This window comes from Girardinichthys multiradiatus, chromosome 18 (assembly GCF_021462225.1).
Source record: "Girardinichthys multiradiatus isolate DD_20200921_A chromosome 18, DD_fGirMul_XY1, whole genome shotgun sequence".
Lineage (NCBI taxonomy): Eukaryota > Metazoa > Chordata > Actinopteri > Cyprinodontiformes > Goodeidae > Girardinichthys > Girardinichthys multiradiatus.
This window is the reverse complement of record NC_061810.1, coordinates 44,969,171-44,990,914: the sequence shown is the minus strand read 5'-3', so window position 1 is coordinate 44,990,914 and position 21,744 is coordinate 44,969,171. Positions and strand designations below refer to the sequence as shown.

Here is a 21,744-nt window from a genome sequence, read left to right as displayed (position 1 = left end):
TTTTCAAAGGTTAATGGTTTGGATCACAGTTAAATACTGCCTGTTGACTTCTCTTCACACACGGTTTAACATCTAGCCATACCTGCTGAAACACAAAAATCAGGCTACAATAAAAGCAGTCGCGACCCTGGAGGGTTAGGAGACGGTTTACTGTAATTACATTCCTGCTAGTACATGACAAATGGCCAAGAATGTTCCAATATTTTAGCATATTTAAATCCATTAAACTCAGATCTGAGTGTTCAGGCTTGTAAAACATGTTTTAAAAGCAGTTATCAATGGTAAAAATACCTACTGTGAATAAATACTTCGCCTGTAGCTGAGTGACAGTAAGGTTGGATATGGAGGGACGGAGGCACAGTAATCAGTCTGCTTTCAACAAACTGCAACCTGTAATATTCTACCTGGCAGAGAACATTTATATATTACCAAATAATCTGCAGGGATTTGTTTATAGTACTACTAGGGTGTAATTAAGTTTTATTTATAGAAAATTCAAACCCCAGCATACAGATCTGAGCATTTGTTTGTGTTTTTCACCTTTTTATGAAAAATAAAATACGAGAAACATTTATATCTGCTACACTTAAATAGGTTAACTGAGAAAATAAGCGTCGTTCTTTAAAGATTATACAAATAATTATGTGATCATTTCAGTATAATTAAAATTTTTCTGTGATTTATTAAAAACAAACTTTCAGAAATGTGTTTCTTAACAGCATATAATTATTTCAATATTTATTAATTGTTCCTGTATTACAGTACATCGATTTATTTAACTTGTCAGCCCTACCCATAAAACTCAGTGGGCAGAGCTAAAACGGCCATACACAATGTGATTGGTCTGGAGTTCAGCTGCTTTACACGTTAACCAATCAGATGTTAGGGTCTGTTTAACTCACACTAGCGCTTTACATTTCATGATTGGTTGAGGCACAGGAAATAAGGAGCAATTTTGATCATCACACATAATGAATTCAAGTTTTAAATTGATGACTTCAACATTTAATTTCAGAAATTAAAATTCTAGATATTTATTTAATGTCTCTCCATTGCCTATACCCATATGTCCTTGCAGGGTCGTACGGGGAGCTGGTACCCATTTCCAGCAGTTACTGGGCGAGAGCCGGGTCACACCCTGGTCAGTCACATGTCAAACCAGATTTATTTAATGAATTTATTAGAATAAATTCATTAAATAAATTCATTTATTTAAATTTATATAATATGGGCAAGAAGCGGGTACCAGCTCCCCCTTGACCCACTATGGAATAAGCGGTATAGAAGATGAATGAAGGAATTTATTAGAATTTTATTTGATTTATCAGACATAGACAACTAATTTGTTGGATTTTGGGATATTTGTGGCTTGATAGTTGCTTGTTTCCAAACAAACAGTGCATTAGTCTCTGAGGTGGTTTGCCCCTCAGATTCACTGCTTCCTGGAAAAGCTTTTTAGATTCCACATCATCTCCCTTCTGTATTGAAGTCTTAAATGTCCATGCGGAAGAGTGGCTTTTCCTCGCCTTTCTCCTTCGACTCCATCGGCCCTGTGGAGGCTGCTGCCATGATGGCGTTCAAGCGCGTTAGAGACAGGGAGCGCTGTTTGAGCCTGGGAACTGGTTCTGAAGCCTTGTGGGGTGGATCCGGGAGGTGGCTGTATCTCTGGCCGTCCTCGTCATACTGGTACAAGCGGATAACACGTCTGTGACGCCGGGGAGAAGAGGAAGACACGTCTTCTCTTGTGGTCTCACCTTTCATCGTCTCTGTGTCATTTTTATTGCTCCTCTCTTCATCTGTTTCTGTAGATGCCTGCTCCAACTCGTCACACTCATCTGTTTGTTGTCTTTCATCCTCTTCATCTCTCATCTCTCTACTGCCATGCTCCCTTGCTGCATCTTGTTTCTCCATTCTCCAGTCCACCCTCTCCCCACTTGCTTCTCCATCTTCTTCCTCTCTGTCCTCACTGAACTTGTCCTCCTCCGTTTCACTTTGACTTCCTTTATTGTCTTCTAAGAAGAAAGAGAGTTTTGTGGTCTCCTCCTTTGCTTCACCATCACACCCTCCTTTCATCCCCTTCGCCCGGCTGTAACCACATCCTTCTAAGTATGCAGCGCCTTCCGGTTGTTCTTTGTGCCGACAGCTTCTCTTGGGTTTGGCAGGTGGAGACGGGGTTGTAAGTGGAACTGGTGGTGTCTCTGTGGTTCTGTAGACTGGAGAGTCATGGTGCATTGCTCTCTTTTTAAAGGCGTGGGTTTCATACATGGGTGGCAGGGTTGTCACAGTTACCTGGGAGCCATCTGGCTCGTCAGTTTTGTGTCTTCGCCGCTTTGGTGACAGCCTCATGCGGACTGCCTGTAAACATCTGAAAGGAATCAGTTTGAGTTAGTAAATATGCTGAACGTTGTCAGCTACAATCATCTTCATTGAGGCCTTCCTTGAGCAGCTTCGGTACATTTTTACTGTTCTAAAAAGAAAAGTAGTGCTTTCTAGATTTTGACTTTCTTCAAGTCCCGTGCTCCAGAGACTTGTAGAACCCCCTTTAGCAGCGATACCTTGAAGAGTTTGTTTCATCAGTCAGCAATTAGGAGTTTTGGCCCAATATTCTGTTCAACGTTGTTTTAAATCTCCTCCAAAGCATGGAGGATGAGTATGAAGGACAGCCGTTGCCTCCTTCATACTCATCCTCCATGGATTTTGACTGGGCCATCATAGCATCATGAGGATCACTGTCCTGTTGATGACCCATTTTAGGCCAAAGTTCAGCTGTAGGACAGGTGGCCTCACATTTGACTCTAACGAGAAGTTCATGGTCAACTCAACAACTACAAGGGGCTCAGTTCCTGTGGCTGTAAAACAAGCCCGCATCCTCAACCGTCCACCACTGTGCTTGACAGCTGGTATGAAGTGTTTGTACTGAAATGCTGGACTTTGGTCTGATATCTTTCCAGAAGTCTCGATGTTTATTCAGAAGCAGCTTTGCAAACATAACAAAGCATGTGTTTTTTTTCCTGGCAACCATTCAGAACAAGTCATACCTCTTCAATCTTTTTCCTATTGCACTGTCGTTAACTGTAACATTTAACATGCTAGCTGAGGTCCGTAGAGAGCAACATGAGCTCTTGGTGTTTTGGATTTTTTGAGCATTGCAGCTTGTAGTGAATTTCCTGGGATTGGCACTTCTGGAAAGATTGGTAGCTGCTTTAAATGTTGTCCACTCGAGAATATTTCTTGGTGTGGAATGTTTGGATTTTATAAAGACTGTCACTTGAAGTGACAGTCGGTTAATTAAGTGCGTTAATTAGCATTAATTAACTAACCCTAATCATAATGAAGACAAAAAGGTGTACTTAGTATTTCCCATGACAGTATGCAGATTTTGACTTAACGTCTGACTTAAGTTAATTTTAACAGAAGTTTAGTCTTTCTAGCTAGGATCACTCTGGTCTCAAATCATACAGATGTCGGTTCAGCTATAGTCAATAAATCAGATTAAATAACTGCAGTAAATGGCAATTTTCTTTATGTTTCAAAGTGCTCTAAACTGAAACTAGTTATACTAATCTGCATAAACTGCATTATTTTATTCATATTGAAACCAATGTACACTGCTCAAAAAAATAAAGAGAAGACTTAAACAACACAATATAACTCCAAGTAAATCAAACTTCTGTGAAATCAAACTGTCCACTTAGGAAGCAACACTGATTGACAATCAATTTCACAGCTGTTGTTCAAATGGAAAAGACAACAGGGGGAAATCTTTGGTGATTAGCAAGACACTCAATAAAGGAGTGGTTCTGCAGGTGGGGACCACAGACCACTTCTCAGTACCGATGCTTTCTGGATGATGTTTTGGTCACTTTTGAATGTTGGTGGTGCTTAAACACTCGTGGTAACATGAGACGGACTCTACAACCCACACAAGTGGCTGAGGTAGTGCAGCTCATCCAGGATGGCACATCAATGCGAGCTGTGGCAAGAAGGTTTACTGAGTCTGTCAGTGTAATGTCCAGAGCCTGGAGGCGCTACCAGGAGACAGGCCAGTACACCAGGAGACGTGGAGGAGGCCGTAGGAGAGCAACAACCCAGCAGCAGGACTGCTACCTCCGCGTTTGTGCAAGGAGGAACAGGAGGAGCACTGCCAGAGCCCTGCAAAATGACCTCCAGCAGGCCACTAATGTGCATGTGTCTGCACAAACGGTTAGAAACCGACTCCATGAGGATGGTATGAGGGCCCGACGTCCACAAATGGGGGTTGTGCTCACAGCCCAACACCGTGCAGGACGCTTGGCATTTGCCAGAGAACACCAGGGTTGACAAATTCACCACCGGCGCCCTGTGCTCTTCACAGATGAAAGCAGGTTCACACTGAGCACATGTGACAGACGTGACAGAGTCTGGAGACACCGTGGAGAGTGATCTGCTGCCTGCAACATCCTTCAGCATGACTGGTTTGGCAGTGGGTCAGTAATGGTGTCGGGTGGCATTTTTTTGGAGGGCTGCATGGCCCTCCATGTGCTCGCCAGAGGTAGCCTGACTGCCATTAGGTACCGAGATGAGATCCTCAGACCCCTTGTGAGACCATATGCTGGTGCGGTTGGCCCTGGGTTCCTCCTAATGCAGGACATTGCTAGACCTCATGTGGCTGGAGTGTGTCAGCAGTTCCTGCAAGATGAAGACATTGAAGCTATGGACTGGCCCGCCCGTTCCCCAGACCTGAATCCGATTGAGCACATCTGGGACATCATGTCTCGCTCCATCCACCAACGTCACGTTGCACCACAGACTGTCCAGGAGTTGGATGCTTTAGTCCAGGTCTGGAAGGAGATCCCTCAGGAGACCATCCACCGTCTCATCAGGAGCATGCCCAGGCGATGTAGGGAGGTCATACAGACACGTGGAGGCCACACACAATACTGAGCCTCATTTTGACTTGTTTTAAGGACATTACATCAAAGTTGGATCAACCTCTAGTGTTTTTCCACTTTCATTTTGTGTGTGACTCCAAATCCAGGCCTCCATTGGTTAATAAATTTGTTTTCCATTGATAATTTTTGTCTGATTTTGTTGTCAGCACATTCAACTTTGTACACAACAAAGTATTCAATGAGAATATCTCATTCATTCAGATCTAGGATGTGTTATTTGAGTGTTACTTTTATTTTTTTGAGCAGTGTACTAACTAACAAAACCTAATAAGAAAACAAATGGCTTGTGGTATATGCTGTCCTCTTCTGTTCTCACCTGAGAACATGGGTCCTTGACAGAGCTCCAGCACTGAATCCCACCACAAACGTCAGCAGAATCGTTGCGGCCACAGCTCCTACAAAAATCTCCTCTGAAACCACAGATTTTCTTTCACTTGGAGAACCTGCATTCCTCCTGAACCTGTGTGAGGGACAGCCATTGCCTCCTTCATGGTCATCCTCCATGTTTTGGTTGCTTAAACCAACATAAAGTTCAAAGGGCCACAGTGTAGATCCCTCTGTGTGCTGCAGGATGCAGTAATAGAGCCCACTGTGGTGGATGCTGGAGTTTGGGATCACAAGGTTGCCATCTTGGTGCGTAAACACAGGGTCCAGATTAGATAGTGAGCCAGAAGTCTGGAGGTCACCAAATGGGGTGTGCCAGAATTGGACCACACCTAGAACACAAGGAGCTGCACAGTTTAATAGCTATACATTTAGAAATACCTCAATAAGCAATAATGTTGAAGCTGGTGGCTGTTATTGTGCATCCATCAGTATTTATTCAGGCTTTCTGGTTTTTATTTTATTTTTTACTTTAACTGCTTTTCCACTTATTTTAAATCTAGTCCAGCTTAGAGTGCCACAGTTCAATAAATAGATGTGTGTTCATTTAAATAAAGGCAAGGCAAGTTTATTTATAGCACATTTTAGTAGCAAGACAATTAAAAGTGCTGTACATGAAAAAAAAAGAAAAAGAGACATTATAGGAAAAGTACATTGCAGTGACATAAAGGTATTTAAATAATTAAAGATAATAAAAAATAAATAATTAAAAAGATACTAAAAAAATTAATTAAATAAAAAATTAATTATAAAATTATTGATAAGAAAATGAAAAGGCAGTTGGACAGAAAACTTAACTGATAATGTTTAGATGGCCCAGTCAAAGGCCACTCTAAACAAATAAGTTTTAATCTTGATTTAAAGCAACTTTGGGTTTCGGCGCTTTTACAGTTTTCTGGCAGTTTATTCCAGATTAGTAGAGCATAAGAACTAAAACTGCTTCTCCATGTTTGGTTCTGGTTCTGGGTATGCAGAGTAGATTTGAGCCAGAAGACCTGAGAGGTCTGGGTGGTTGATCCACTGACAACAAGTCTGTAATGTATTTTGGTGCTAAGCCATTCAGTGATTTATAGACTAACAGAAGTATTTTAAAGTCTATTCTCTGAGATACAGGGAACCAGTGTAAGGACTTTAGAACCGGGGTGATGTGCTCCACTTTCTTAGTTGTCCGATTGTGTTTTTAGGCAGAACTGTGAAGACACCGTTGCAGTAATCAATTCTACTAAAGATGAATGCATGAATTAGTTTTTCAAGGTCCTGCTGAGACATTAGTCCTTTAATCCTGGAGATGTTCTTTAGGTGATAGAAGGCCGACCTTGTTACTACCTTTATGTGCCTCTGAAGGTTTAGGTCTGAGTCCATCACTACACACAGGTTTCGAGCCTGACTGGTGGTTTCTAGCTGTATTAACTGAAGCTGTGTGCTAACTTTAAATGCTCTTCCTTTGCTCCAAAAAATTATTAATTCAGTTTTGTTTTGATTCAGTTGAAAAAATGTTGGCCCATCCATGCATTGATTTCTTCTAAGCATTTACCCAGCGCTTGAATGGGTTCATAGTCACCTGGTGACATCGTAACGTATAGCTGTGTGTCGTCTGCAAAGTTATGATAACTTATGTTGTTGTTTATTAAAATTCTCGTACTCATCATCTACTGCTTTATCCAGAACCGGGTCACAGGGGCAGCGGACTACGCAGAGATGGCCAGACTTCTCTCTCCCCAGACACCTCCTCCAACTCTTCTAGGGGAAGCCTGAAACGTTCCCAGGCCAGCCGAGAGACATAGTCCCTCCAGTGTGTCCTGGGCCATCCCCTGGGCCTCCTCCCGGTGGGACACACCTGGAACACCTTCCAGGGGAGGCGTCCGATACAGATGCCCAAGCCACCTCAACTGATTCCTCTCAATGTGGAGGAGCAGCGGCTCTACTCCGAGCTCCTTCTGGATGGCCGAGCTCCTCACCCTAGCTCTAAGGGAGTGCCAAGCCACCCTACAGAGGAAGCTCATTTCAGCCGCTTGTATCCGGGATCTCGTTCTTTTGTTCATGACCCAAAGTTCGTGGCCATAGGTGAGGGTAGGAACGTAGACCAACCGGTAAATCGAGAGCTTTGCTTTTTGACTCAGCTCTCTCTTCACCACAACAGACCGGCACAGCGTCCTTATTACTGCGGCAGCCGCATCGATCCGTCTGTCAATCTCCCGCTCCATTCTCCCCTCACTCGTGAACAACCAGCAACCTGAAGAGGACAGACCACCCTTTTCCAATCAAGAACCATGGCCTCGGGCTTGGAGGAGGTGATCCTCATCCTAGCCGCTTCACACTCGGCTGCAAATCACCCCAGTGCATGCTGTAGGTCTTGGCTAGAGGGGGCCAGCAGGACCACGTCATCTGCAAAAAGAAGAGACGTAATCCACTGCTCGACAAACCAGACTGCCACTGGCCTTTGGCTGTGCCTAGAAATCCTGTCCACGAAAACTATGAACAGGACTATTGACAAAGGGCAGTCCAACATGCACCGGGAAACGGGTCCGACTTGGTGCTGGCAATACGGACCAAACTCCTGCTCCTCTTGTACAGAGACTGGATAGCCCTTAATGAAGGGCCCCTGACTACGAACTCCTGGAGCACCCCCCACAGGGCATCACGAGAGACACAGTTGAATGCCTTCTGCAGGTCCACAAAACATGTGGACGGTTGGGCAAAATCAAATGAACCCTCGAGTACCCTGCAGAGGGTGTAGAGCTGGTCCAGTGTTCCACGGTAGGGACGAAAACCACACTGCTCCTCCTGAAGCCGAGGTTCGACTATCGGCCGTTTAAAATCAAAGAAATCAAGTAAATTAATTAATTTATGGGATATATGTAATATTTTACACTGGTAAATAGTTTAGAAAATACAAAATTAGATGAGAAAATATTTTTTAAAATCTGAATTCATTATGTAAAAGCATATATAATTTTCAGTATAGTCCTGTTTTGCAGCACATGAATTTATTTTATGTCTGTTTTTTTTAAATACATCAAAGTTGAGCCTTCACTCTTATACTCAAGGTGATTGGTCAAAAATATAGTAAATGAGTTAAAAAGGAGTTCAAATTATTTCAGGGTTGACTGTAGCAAAGGAAAAGGGAAATAACACAAAAATTATATGAACCTTTGAAATACCCATTGTTTTGATTTAATGTATTCAACAAGTTAAGACGGCCTTTGGTCTGTTCAAGCTCAAAATCACATACCTTGTATTTTACAGATAAAACACATTAAAAGGGGAAATACTTCTGGTAAAGGGCTGAAAGATCTAGTTTTAAAATAGGTTGTTTTGTGTTGAATGAAAACCTTCAGAAACCTATAGAACTGATGATCAAGACCACTTTACATGAGTCTGTTTAACAGGATTCAACTGAACAGAAATGAGGTGGTTCTAAACTTTTGCACAGAAATTCCAGCTCCAGAGTATTGTTATTGTAGGTTGTTCATGAAATCTGATGAAATAAAATCCTCACCTTCATTTTTGCCATCTCCACAGTGTAAAATCAGCTCTTCCTCTGGTTCACCTTTGACCCTGCAGGTTGATGCAAAGGTCACTGAGCCCCGACCGGAAGCTCTGCTTCCCGGATTTATTGAGCCAGCCAGAAAAGCTATGAAAGTTAACCACCTCGTAAACATTTTAAACCTGTGGGGAAAGCAGAGTCCGCTGGGTTTTTCAGTTTCACCCCAAGTGAACGACTTAATACTGCGATCCCGGCAGTGCTAATGGCAACAGCATAAAAAAAACTAAAATTAAGAATAAAACTACAGAATTTAGTCACATTTATCAGGTGGTACATCGTTCAGATTTGTTTTACCTGCTCCACACAAACGCTTGTGATTTCTTCTTGTTCTGCTGCCTTCAAGTAGAACAAAAAGTCATTATTGGAACTTTAAGCACAAGTTGAAACTAAAAGTTTCTGTATAAATCTCAACATTTTGATCCATGAATTTAAATCAATGTTTCAAACAGACATCATTTAGCAGTTTACCAGCCATGTGCAGTTTCTCATGTTTACCTTGTTTTTATTCCCAAATGCAGATATTTTATTTCTCCGTGTGTGAAATGATGTTCTCTGATGGTCGTGTTTCTGGTGAAGTTTCCTCCAGCTGAGTGTAAAGTGCAGTTTCTCACATGACACTAGGGATGTTTTCTCTTCTGGTGTTAAAGATTAATAGCATCAGCTGCTGTTTCTCTACAACAGCAGCGGAGTCGAACACCGTGAAGGGTTAAAACACTGTAGTGTTGGGACCCAGCCATGGAAACAACATTAAAACTCCAGTACACACTTTTCTGGAACTTTCAAAATAAAATGCATTTAACTGACTTCCAGCAACTGAGGAAAGGGGGGTAGCAGCAGACTTCCCATGATGCCACTGTCTGAATAAGAGCACCCACTTTCCAACAAGCCGACCTCTTCCACGCCGGTGATCATCAGGAATGGACTTCAGAAAGAATCAGTTGGGGCTCATGTATTTCTTTACCCTCACTAATGGTCCCAGGGGTGTCAAAGTCCAGGCCTCCAGGGCCGGTGTCCTGCAACTTTTAGATGTGCCTGAGGTCCAGCACACCTGAATCAAATGGCTGGATCAAGTTAATGACCTAATTCTTGGACTCAGGTGTGTTGAAGCAGACACAGATCTAAAAGTTGCAGGACACTGGGAGTTTGGAACCTACAATCCAAAAGTGATCTTGAATGGAACAAAAAGTACCTGTTGCACTTTTCATTTTCTTCAAAATGTTTTTCTCTACTTCTAATCAGTAATCCTTTACATTTTTCATTCAGTAAGGTCATCATTTCCTTTTTTTGCTTGACAATTTCCTCAGTCAATTGAAAACCAAGGTTGAGGAGTCTATAATATCGTAGTCTGGCTTGTTTCTGTCTTACCACCACTCACCTATTGAACTGAACAACAGGTGTAAAGTAAACCATTGATTTAGCTTGCATTTGTACTTGAATTTTTTTTTATTGTATTACTAAATAAGCTTATATTTAGTTTCCTGAGTTTTCATTGAAGGGGCTTAGTATATTGAAAGTGCCAGTCAGCATAGGTTGATCTGAAAAGGACATTGGGTCTATTATGCAAGAAGTAGGAGTTTTTTTTTAGTAGTACTGGACATATAATCAGGACATGAGGAAGACCTTCCATTAGACCAGCTATATCCAGAATCCCTGGGATTAAGGCACCTATAAACATCTCTTAATTAACAGTCCTCAACTAAGTCTTTTATTACTTGGACAGAGGTGTACATAATGTGTACTTAAGTATTTTTTTCCAGTATCTCTACTTTTAACATGTGTTTTACTGAAGACTTTACGTTTACTCCCTAAATTTGAACATATATATCGATACTTTCTAACTGGCTAGTTACTTCTATACGTCTCAATAACGACATGACATAAAACTCATAACACAAAGGCACAAAGGTGGGAAATCAACTACATGGAGACAAAGTACATGGGTAAGCGTGTATTTTTAGGTTAGGAGCTAATTTAGCAGGCTAGTCAGCTTTCAGTTTTGGTTGCTAACTGAACTAGTTATTTTTGATGCATGTATGATCTAATGACCAAATTATTGTAGGTTATATCATGAGGGACAACAAAATTATATTAATGATCAAGTCCCTATGAATTCCTGGAATAAGTTCACAGTTAGTAGATCACGAATTAAGGAATCTAAATCAGTTTCTTCAGACAATAAGAATTAGCCAATATTTTAATCTAATTCCATCCAAAAGCATCACCACCAGCTCAACTCCATGCCACAAAATTTTACCTTTTTTTCTTTTTTCGTGTTTTCCAAGTCTCAGATAAGTCTCTGGCCGTGTCTTTTTCATCTTCTACCTTCATTATCTGGGTGACTCCAGAGAAGGTTGCCAGACCTTGCTCCTCCAGGAAGGGTGTGGGGTTCTGCGAAACAGCTGGCCAACTTCCTTTTTCTGTCGTCCTCCCCGGAGGATCTGGGGGTGGAGGCTTCTCCAAAAACAGTGGAGCAGTCCTCCCTTGCGAAGTCTCTGACCCCAAGCTCTTAGTATTGTGCGACCAACCCAGAATCTGGCAAAGAAAGGCCATATGGATTCCGATGGTTTCTCTAGACATGCCTTTATAATCGGCGTTACGAACATAGCTTTTAGTTTTCCTTCAATGTTGGGGTCTGCTTTCCCTCCATTTTTCAGGGATCTATATAAAATCTTCCTGTTTAACCTCTCGTGTTGGCCACTCCAAAAAAAGGCAAACATGGTTTTCCGAAGTGATACAAGTACTTTAAAGGGGACTGGGAGAGTAGTAGCTAAGTGAGCAAGGGAGCTAATAACTTCCGCTTTTAACACTAAGACTTTACCACTAAAAGAGAGATCTCTGTCCTTCCACTGGAGGAGTTTCGCTTGGATATTAGGCAATTTTGTTTTCCAGTTCTTTCCCTCCATATCTTTTCCTATATACACACCTAAGATTTTTATTGTTTCACTTTGTTCCAAGAGCCCCCACTGCTCTTTTTTCTCTCTCCAATTAAGGTATAAGATTTCGCTTTTCTGGTTGTTAACTCTCATTCCAGAAGCACAAGTAAAAACATCACAAGTCTTCAAAACACTATTAATAGATGTATTATCTGAGATCGTCATAGTTAAATCATCCGTATACATTGTAAATTTTCCCTCTTGGCCGTTACTACCAGGGGGGGAGGGTCCCACAATATAGGGATTTTGTCGCAACGAACATGCCAGAGGTTCCATAGCTAAAATAAACAAAATCGGGGACAAGGGGCAACCTTGTCTCACCCCCGATTTGATCTTGATTGGAGGTGTAAGCCTGCCGTTTACCAATACAGCGCTGGCACAATTATTGTATAGGAGATGAATCCATTTTTGAAAATTCCCACCAAACCATAATCTTAAAACTTCTTTTAAATAAGTGTGACTTACACTATCAAAGGCTTTTTCCAAGTCAATCCCCAAAATACATAGAGGATGCTTCCGTTCTTTACAATAAAGATAGCTGTCTCTTAAAAACCCTAGGCTATCTGTTATTTTACGTCCTACTACTCCACAAGTTTGTTCCATCCCAATTAAGTTTTTCACAACTGACTGCAGCCGGAAGTATAAAGCTTTGGACAATATTTTAACATCAACCCCAAGCAGAGTTAATGGTCTCCAATTTTTCAAATCTTTCTTAGAACCTTTTTTGAATAAAAGTGAGATCATACCTTTATTAACCGATATTGGTAGTTCTCCCTTCTCAAAAGCTTCCTTATAGAATCGAAGGAGTGGGCCCTTAAGTTCCTCCCAGAAAGTGTGATAGTATTCTTTAGGTAGTCTGTCAAGACCTGGTGATTTGTTACTCTGCATACTTAACATGGCTGTTGTTATCTCAGAGAGGGTCAAGTCAGTGTCTAAGCATTCTTTATCTATTATTTCTAATCTGGAATTAACTTTAGAGAGCAAAAGGAACATCTCCTCATTTGAGATGTTTTGGTTCTCATACAATTTCTCATAGAAGGAAAAAACCTCCGTGACAATTTGCTGGGAGTCTTTTAGCTCTACACCGTCCTCGTTAACAATTCTATCTATAAGTGTTTTGGATTTTATCATCTTCCTAAAAAAATATCGAGTGCATTTTTCATTCTCTTCAAAATGTTTCACTCTACTCCTAATTAAAAGCCCCTTGCTTCTTTCATTCAGCGCCGTCATCATTTCCTTCTTAAGTTTGGCAATCTCCTCACTCACTTGAAAACCTGCTTTGAGCAGTTGATAATACCTTTGTAGTCTTGCTTGTTTCCTCTTTTGCCACTGTCTTCTCACCCCTGCCATTCTATTCCCTTCCTTAGTGAAGAAAAACTTGGTTCTCTGTTTTAAGTCTTCCCACCATTCACCAACCGAGTCATATAATGAGATTAAAGTGACCCATTGTTGTAACTTGTGTTTATACTTTGACACCACACTAGCGTTACTCAGTAAACTGGTGTTCAATTTCCATATTCCGGGATCAAGTCGTATGGGATTTGCTATATTAAGAACACAAGTCAGCATGTGATGGTCGGAAAAAGGGAAGGGGTTCACCGTGCATGAGACCGGTATGATCTTATGAGATGTAAAAACAAAGTCTGTTCTAGAAAAAGATCTTCCATTCGACCAGGTATACCCTGGTTGCGATGAGTGGGAGGTGTTTATACACATCAGTGAGCCTACAATCATCCATAAGGTTCCTCAACACCTGAGATCTAATATCAGGTTTTGTTGCTGTGCTGTCCCCTAATATCGTAGCTTTTTTCCAAGATGCAGTTGAAATCACCTGCGAGTATTACATGTCTTCTGTTACATAGAAAGGATTGAAGGGATTGCAATAAAGACACCTGTTCATGTATGTCAGTATGGCCATAAACGTTGAGCAGTCTAATTTCATACCCATTTTTGTTCACATCAATTAATAAAACTCTACCTTCTATAACGGTCTCAACCCTCTCTACTTGGAAAGATCTGTTGTTAAACAACACTATGACCCCTGAGGATCTGTTGTAATTATCACTAGGTGAACCACCTTCTTGATCATACACAGGGCCGCTTAACTATTCATATTAGAATGGATGTTAATTTACCTAATTATATCAACCACAACTTTTATAACTAAAATATGTGTAATTGACAAAATAGATGAATAATGAAAAATGGCACCAAAGAACAACACTGGTACCAAATTAAACATTTTTCATTTAACAATAAATCAGGGGAGAGCGCGAACGCAGTCCCCCACTACCACAAATTATGCAGTCGAGATTCCCACATTTGGGGAATTCGCAGGGGTCAGCACAACCGGAGTGCAATGGCCGAGCCTCACCCTGGGTGAACCACCTTCTTGATCATGGTATCTCCCCTGCCAGGTAAGTATGAGTTGTTCTACTCACACACCGGGATGTCTTTCACACACACACCTAAATGAATCATGGTGCCAACACACTCACCTAACAAAACCAGTACCTGGAAGCTGTCTTGCTACACCAGTTAAAGCATACTGGAATAAATGTTGAAGAAAATTCAAAAGCAGTTTACATCTAACGTTTAAAGAAAAAACTATTTTATTACCCACAATGCAACACTGCATTAGCATGGCTAAAGCTAACCAACATCTGACATATTTCCACTATTTGTAACTTCTTATAAAGTCCCAACAGCCAAATAGAGAGCTCATGAGTTAAAGATACATCAGTCTGAAATTAACTAATTCATCCACATCGCAGAGAATAAATATGAAACATGTAATGATGTTTGTTTTACTCAGTCTAACCACTTCCTGTTTCTTTGTGACGATGTGAAAAGTCCTGCTGCTGCCACCTGCTGTTCACAAGAATAAACTGCATCCAACTGTGTGGAAACAGAAGAGACACAATTAAGCTGCAATTAAATTGATTGTGAGTCTTAAACGTCATGAGAAGAGGCAAAAATATCAATATCTGTGACTGAGTCCAGTTTTCAGACTCATCACAGCCCATATGATAATGTTGGCTGATCTCCTTCACATAACTGTAGTTCAGGACATGGGTACATATTAGATGTTGTTCCTCCTTATGTTGTTTCTTGACTTTGAAGTCAAGAGGAGCTAAAATCATTGGTCATATAGAAAAATCATGTATGCCATTCTTCAAATAAAAACAGATGGTCATTTTTTATTTACAGTATATATGGCTGGAGTCTCTGTTTGCAGCACTGCTGGTGTGAAGCTGTGCCCCGGCAGGGGGAGATGAATGTGGTTCCATTTGTAATCAAAACCAGTTTTAACAACTATTAGCTGCAGGGTACTATCTATATGTTGATAGTTTGTGTTTTGTGGCCATTTAAAAAAAAACAAGCATCACAATAAAATAGAATATTATTAAAAAGCAGATTTTAATAATTCAAATTCTAACTCACATAGGCTCATTACAAACACAGCTATATTTAAAGCTTTTATTTCTGTTCATTTGGACAATTATGGCTAACAGCTAATCAAAACCCAAAATAGAATCTCTGTATCTGTTCAGCAGTACAGCAATCATATCTGATAAAAATGTGGCACTAATAATGCACAGAAACCTAGTTACTCTGATAATTCTGGCATATTTAGATGTGCAACGCTTTAATATATATATATATGCTTCACTTCATTAATACCAGTTGTAAATTCAGCTCTTCCTTTCTATTCATGGTTTTCTTTAACAATTAATCAGGGGAGAGCGCGAACGCAGTCCCCCACTACCAGAAATTATGCAGTCGAGATTCCCACATTTGGGGAATTCGCAGGGGTCAGCACAACCGGAGTGCAATGGCCGAGCCTCACCCTGGGTGAACCACCTTCTTGATCATGGTATCTCCCCTGCCAGGTAAGTATGAGTTGTTCTACTCACACACCGGGATGTCTTTCACACACACACCTAAATGAATCATGGTGCCAACACACTCACCTAACAAAACCAGTACCTGGAAGCTGTCTTGCTACACCAGTTAAAAATACTGGAATGACTGTTGCAGAAAATTGAAAAACAAAGTTTTAAGGTTGGATTTATGGTTTAAAACGCAGTTTGACTACCCACAATGCAACACTGCTTTAGCATGGATAAAAGGCTAACTAAGCTAACTGACAGAACATCTCTATTTTCAACCTTCTCCAAAAGACCAACAACCCAACAGCGCTCATATGGGTTGAAAATATGTTTGACCTTTAATAACAACTGTTTGATGCACATCTTAACGCCAAAATAAAGAATAAAAATACATTTTAAAACGTATTGTTAAAACGTACAGCACAACCACTTCCTCCTTCTTGATTTTCAGACTCCTGCTGTCGCTGCCTCCTGCTGACCAGGAGGAGAAATTACAGCCATTTTTTGAACAGTGTGAACAGGCTGGAAGAGAAATAAATAAATTAACATCAAAATATAAAATACATATTATAAATCTCATTCATAAACAATATCTCATCTCCCTAAAGACTGATCTTTTCCAGCAAAGTTTTGAACCAAATCTTTGAGCATCTCAATGGGTGACTTTATTTCCTGAACACGAGTTACTGCAAATCATGATTGTGGACTGTGGCTCCCTCCATATTATGTTAGCATCAAAGTGGGAGAATTTCTCATGGATAAATACCATTAAATCTGTCTATTCTTTGACAAATATGTCTGTGGGATTCCTACAGATGCCAACTGCTGTGTCTACAACCCATCTGCAAAAAAAACCTTCAGTAAAAAGGTGATGATTAATTTGAATGTTATTCATTCATTCATTCATTCATCATCTATACCACTTATTCCATAGTGGGCCACGGGGGAGCTAGTGCCTATCTCCAGCAGTCTACGGGCGAGAGACAGGGTACACCATGGACAGGTCGCCAGTCCATCGCAGGCCAACACAGAGACATACAGGAAAAACAACCACGCACACACTCATTCACACTTAAGGGCAATTTAGAGAGACCAATTAACCTAACAGTCATGTTTTTGGACTGTGGGAGGAAGCCGGAGTACCAGGTGAGAACCCACGCATGCACGGGGAGAACATGCAAACTCCATGCAGAAAGATCCCCAGCCAGGGGGGTCAAACCCAGTTTGAATGTTACAGAATAAAATCCTCCAAGTGGACAAATGACAAAGGCTAAAGAGAGCAGGAAAGTGAGAGTAAATAAGAGAAAATAAATACCACACACCAGGTAAAGATAGAACAATTATGAGAAACAATTGATATAGCAGAGTTTTTGCTGGTGTTACACTTCCTGACTGATGTGAAGGTTTGTGTTGTGTTTTTCTGTTTGTCCTCCCTCACCTCTTCAGCAGGGTGTGACTGACAGGCTCCGCAGCTGCAGCTCGTTGAACCAATCAGGAGGTGCTTAAAAGGAGCAGAATCCCTGAAAGACACCAGGTTGTTAGCTCACATAGTATAGTAATCAGGCCAGATCTTGCTGACTTCTTCATGAAGTATTTTGATTGCTGATTATACCATTGTCTCCTTCCTTCTAGGATCCTGCTCCAGTAAACTTTGTCAGGTTTGTACCTTGATGGCTGGTGTTCCTCAGTCTCTGGATTTTCCAGAAGATCCCTCCTTGATCCTTGTTAAGCTGCAGTTTGGTAAACCATCCATCTCTTGCCTCTCCATCCTCTGTTAACTGAGGTGTCTCAATCAGCCTCATTCTGGGGAAGAACAAACAGATGCCCTTCCATCTCAAACACTATCAATCTGCCAATCTTAGACTCAGGGTTGCTTATCTTCTCTGAACCTCCATCTTCATCACCAAACAGCAGGCCACTTATTCAACCTATTACAAGACCCCATATTCAACCTAACCTTACCACCAACTAATCCTGACCTTCTCCTTCCAGTGTTTGGCCTGGTCCTGGTGCAGAAACCTGATGTTTTCTACCTTGTGTTTTCTATAAACCTCCTAAAACTGCCAGGTGAGTCTGTAATTGCTGCTGCTTGAACCAGAGCCCAGCCAACATGACTATGCCAGCTGGTCCTAACACTTCGGAACAAATATATTTAATAAAAGTCAAAACGTTTGTGACCATCTGAAGCCCATGAACCCCTTCATAAGTTATGCTTCCCCTGCTGGACATTTAAAGAAAATGCAATTTTCTTCCGTCACTGCTTTTAAAAACGCCATTAAAAGCCTTAAACTAAAACCTTAAACTAAAACATACATAGTAATAAAAAGGTTGTTTAGGTGAATCCTATTTATCTCTTATTAGTGACCAGAATTGAAAAAAAAATACACAAAATGAAATTGGACCGAGCAGGTCAGCGGCCCACACAACGAGGTAGCGTAATACACTTATTAATATCTACATTTAATCCAACCTGTGCTTTTCTAAACACGGACAACCCATTTATCTGGTCATTTTGTTTGCATTAATCGTCTTTTAGCGTCTCAGGTGAACACAACCTGCAGAGAAACGCTATGAGCCAAACATGGCGCCGAGGAGACGCCGCCAGCGCCCAAACCTCGGCGAAAAGGTGCTAAAAACCCCTGAAAATGTTCATATATTTAGTTAAAAAGCAATATAACGAAACCATAAATGTCACAGATTAAACAAACCGACTTACTGGTAAGATGCCATGGCACAATGAATTCCCTTCACATCGACTCTAAGTTATTTGGACTCGGACTCCATCGTTGGGTTGCTCCAGGCCAATTATGCAAATGAGCCTTGATCAGGCGGTTCAATGACACGATTTAATGTGTTTCCAGGCCAGAAGAATAAAACAAGAAAACTTTATTGAATACAATAATTAAGACCAACAACAGAACTTCAAATAATAAATCACAGAAATAGAAGGAAGCCTTTCAGCGGTTTTATTACAAATACAAGTAAAAGCAACAACTAACAAAGTTAAACATTTAATCTTCCTTTATAATGTCTGAAAGGTAACATCAAAATATTAAAGTAGAAACTTGACATAAATATAGCAGCAATGGCTGATTTCAAATTCTTTACAGCTTTATATATATTTTATTAACTTTAGTAGTGACTTCAATGTTTAGAAATGGAGCTCAGGGTATTATGTTTCGCTCCTGAAACACACCAATAGAATATTAAATAATGCACCTGCTTGCTTACTGCAGTCCACTTTTAATTTTTCAGTGAATTAAACCTTTATTTTAAACTTTTTCATGCTATGAAACAAATAAAACAAAGTGCATTTTATTGCATTAATTTCAACCTTTTCTTTGAAACTGTGGCAAACTCCAAGATTCTCATAATGACAGAACCTGATCACTGGACCCTTGCTGGCCTGCTTTTTCTCTGCAAATAAACCTACTAATTATTTCCAGGAGGTCTAATTAGTTCAAATATTTAAGAACATTATTTTTTTTGTTTTAAATTTTAAACATGTCAGTGTTTTTCTGCTTCTTATCACATTAGAGAAATATATAATATCTCCATTGATTAGACTGGAGCAGTTTAGGAATAATTAAACATATACCTTCATAATGTCTGGTTAGTGCGAGCAGCACACGAGTGATGCAGACGGCTGTAAGTGACCTGGTCCATGATTACAAGGGATTCAGAGTTATAACATTAGTTTGGTCAGAGGAACAAAACTTTTTCTTAGTGCAGTTCTTAGTTTAAAAGCAAAGAAGCGGGTCAGAAATACAGCTGCCTGTCAGAAATTAAAGTATTTCACTTGAAAAAAAACATCTGAAAAGGAATATCAATAATAGATTAGGTTAATTTCACTGGGACCTGGTACATTAAAATGCACCAGAGTTGGCCAAGAAGCTATTTTTCATCATAGGTTATAGAGAACTGGCTGCAGTGGATAGTGGCGTCATATTTTTGAATTCACATAAAATTACTGACTTCAAAATATAAATTTCAAGCAGTTCCTAATAGTCTGTGGCTAGAAACTGGTCTAAGATCTGCTGATACGTGTCCAGATGTTTCTGTCCCTCCTTCCTGAAGGCAGAAGCAGGAACATTGTCTGACTGGAATAGCGAGGACCAGAAAGGGTCTGCTGCTCCTTGCTTCTACAGTGCTGTTGTAGAGCTCCTGGATGGCTGTCAGTTCAACCCTGCTGATGTACTGTGCTGACTTCACCTCCCTCTGCATGCAGTCTACATCATTACAGCCACCATACCAAGCAGTGATACAGCCTGCTAAAAGACTCTTAATGCTCCACAAGTGGAAGGTACTCTCTACAGCAGCTGTTTCTCCCCCTCTGCCTCTTCAGTGCTTTCTGGGTCATATTCTCCTCCACGTAGCCTTGATGTGTCCATGAAATACTATATTGTAAGATTAAACCATGTATTGTACATTGATAACATAGTTTTCCAGTTGGACTCTAACAGCCCTTAATTCCCACTCTTGGTGCATATCTTAGGTGGCCTATTCTCCACAGTCAGAGAATACATCATAAGTTAACTGTAACTGAAATAATCATTTCAAAATTATCATAATTTTCCTAATCCCAAGTGGCTCTACTGATGACATTTGATTTGTTTATGGCTGTACAGTCATGAGTAAACAGGCTTTACAACAGGGTGCTGTTGTGGAAAATTATTTTAATGCTCTGACCTTCTTTTTACCCCTCTCATCTATGACCTCTGTGTTTGGTTACTTAGAGGAGATGGGTTCTAAATTCATTATCAGAAGAGTTTATGGTTAACACTCCCTGAAGTGTTGTATCTCAAGGGATGGTAGATGGGTGCCCTCATAAATAACTTTGTTACCTCTGACCCAGGGAGGGGTCTAGGGGCTATATTTCCAAACTGTTTTAAGTTGAGATAACACCCACATACTGGTACAAATACTGTCTGTAAATGTTGTTCGGGGCTCTGCTTCACTGACTCGTTCAGTGACAGGGTCTTCAAATGCTGCATGCCTTTGAATAAATTTATAAAGATAAAATCCGGTCTTTCTCTTGTTAATGAGTTGTCTTCTCTCCCACTTTGATTAGAAAATCCACAACAGTGCTTAGCACACACCCCTGTGGGATACCAAAGCTGATTCTTGCATCTCTGGTGGGCTGGTAAGGAAGTCCAAGATCCAGTTTGTAAAAAGAAGAACTGATGCCGAGATCCTGGAACATCAAGTGTGGATGAAACTGTTTAATTAAAAGCACAGTTTTGCTCAAAATATTGAAATGCACACAACATTATGGGTGACATACCAGAGTTCAAAAGAGGACAAATTGTTGGTGCACGTCTTGCTGGCGCATCTGTGACCAAGACAGCAAGTCTTTGTGATGTATCAAGAGCCACAGTATCCAGGGTAATGTCAGCATACCACCAAGAAGGACGAACCACATCCAACAGGATTAACTGTGGACGCAAGAGGAAGCTGTCTGAAAGGGATGTTCAGAAGCTAACCCGGATTGTATCCAAAAAACATAAAACCACGGCTGCCCAAATCACGGCGGAATTAAATGTGCACCTCAACTCTCCTGTTTCCACCAGAACTGTCCGTCGGGAGCTCCACAGGGTCAATATACACGGCCGGGCTGCTATAGCCAAACCTTTGGTCACTCATGCCAATGCCAAACGTCGGTTTCAATGGTGCAAGGAGCGCAAATCTTGGGCTGTGGACAATGTGAAACATGTATTGTTCTCTGATGAGTCCACCTTTACTGTTTTCCCCACATCCGGGAGAGTTACGGTGTGGAGAAGCCCCAAAGAAGCGTACCACCCAGACTGTTGCATGCCCAGAGTGAAGCATGGGGGTGGATCAGTGATGGTTTGAGCTGCCATATCATGGCTTTCCCTTGGCCCAATACTTGTGCTAGATGGTTTAGTTATGCAATAACTACTGAAAATAATAATAAGCAGGTATAGATTAACCATTTCTAAGAGATTTCGTTTTCTTGATAAAAACAGCCGGCTTTGGAAAAGGTTTGGACTCGACTGATCTGGAAACTTTGTCACATATACACATTCGGCGCTGGT

General features: G+C 40.8%; 1 protein-coding gene, 2 long non-coding RNA genes and 2 other non-coding genes across 7 annotated transcripts; 1 reads left to right on the top strand and 4 right to left on the bottom strand.

The window, feature by feature from the left end:
* Window positions 1-657: 657 nt before the first annotated feature.
* On the bottom strand, window positions 658-9,859 carry LOC124884118. 2 transcript variants are annotated; one of them, XM_047391791.1, is made up of 5 exons: window positions 9,358-9,859; window positions 9,157-9,198; window positions 8,815-9,061; window positions 5,248-5,647; window positions 658-2,365 (listed from the first exon to the last, which is right to left on the bottom strand). In XM_047391791.1, exons 3-5 carry the CDS (start codon window positions 8,975-8,977, stop codon window positions 1,492-1,494), a joined length of 1,437 nt encoding a protein of 478 aa, XP_047247747.1. In that variant the 5' UTR covers window positions 8,978-9,061; window positions 9,157-9,198; window positions 9,358-9,859; the 3' UTR covers window positions 658-1,491. The 2 variants fall into 2 exon arrangements, with proteins under 2 accessions (XP_047247747.1, XP_047247744.1); XM_047391788.1 differs by having other exon boundaries at window positions 8,815-8,984; window positions 9,358-9,858.
* A 4,197-nt stretch (window positions 9,860-14,056) lies between these two features.
* LOC124884813 lies at window positions 14,057-14,220 on the bottom strand. Its single transcript, XR_007042529.1, has one exon. It is a non-coding gene; the product is annotated as a U1 spliceosomal RNA (small nuclear RNA).
* Window positions 14,221-14,540: 320 nt separating this feature from the next.
* Window positions 14,541-18,479, bottom strand: LOC124884496. Of its 2 annotated transcripts, XR_007042452.1 has the most exons (5): window positions 18,405-18,479; window positions 17,355-17,491; window positions 17,127-17,208; window positions 16,108-16,210; window positions 14,541-14,693 (listed from the first exon to the last, which is right to left on the bottom strand). It is a non-coding gene; the product is annotated as an uncharacterized LOC124884496 (long non-coding RNA). The 2 variants fall into 2 exon arrangements; XR_007042451.1 differs by lacking the exon at window positions 14,541-14,693 and having other exon boundaries at window positions 15,803-16,210.
* LOC124884780 lies at window positions 15,533-15,696 on the bottom strand. The gene has a single exon (XR_007042503.1). It is a non-coding gene; the product is annotated as a U1 spliceosomal RNA (small nuclear RNA).
* On the top strand, window positions 17,092-20,644 carry LOC124884497. Its single transcript, XR_007042453.1, has 4 exons — window positions 17,092-17,222; window positions 17,321-17,346; window positions 17,681-17,755; window positions 19,770-20,644. It is a non-coding gene; the product is annotated as an uncharacterized LOC124884497 (long non-coding RNA).
* The last annotated feature ends 1,100 nt before the right edge of the window (window positions 20,645-21,744 follow it).

Bases quoted from the DNA above. Each gene is read 5' to 3' on its own strand.
- LOC124884118 (XM_047391791.1), bottom strand. From the start codon at position 8,977: ATGTTTACGAGGTGGTTAACTTTCATAGCTTTTCTGGCTGGCTCAATA. The intron at 5,648-8,814 runs GTGAGGATTTTA...CTTGTGTTCTAG, and splicing joins TGGAGATGGCAAAAATGAAG to GTGTGGTCCAATTCTGGCAC. The intron at 2,366-5,247 runs GTGAGAACAGAA...GATTCCTTTCAG, and splicing joins TCAAGGACCCATGTTCTCAG to ATGTTTACAGGCAGTCCGCA.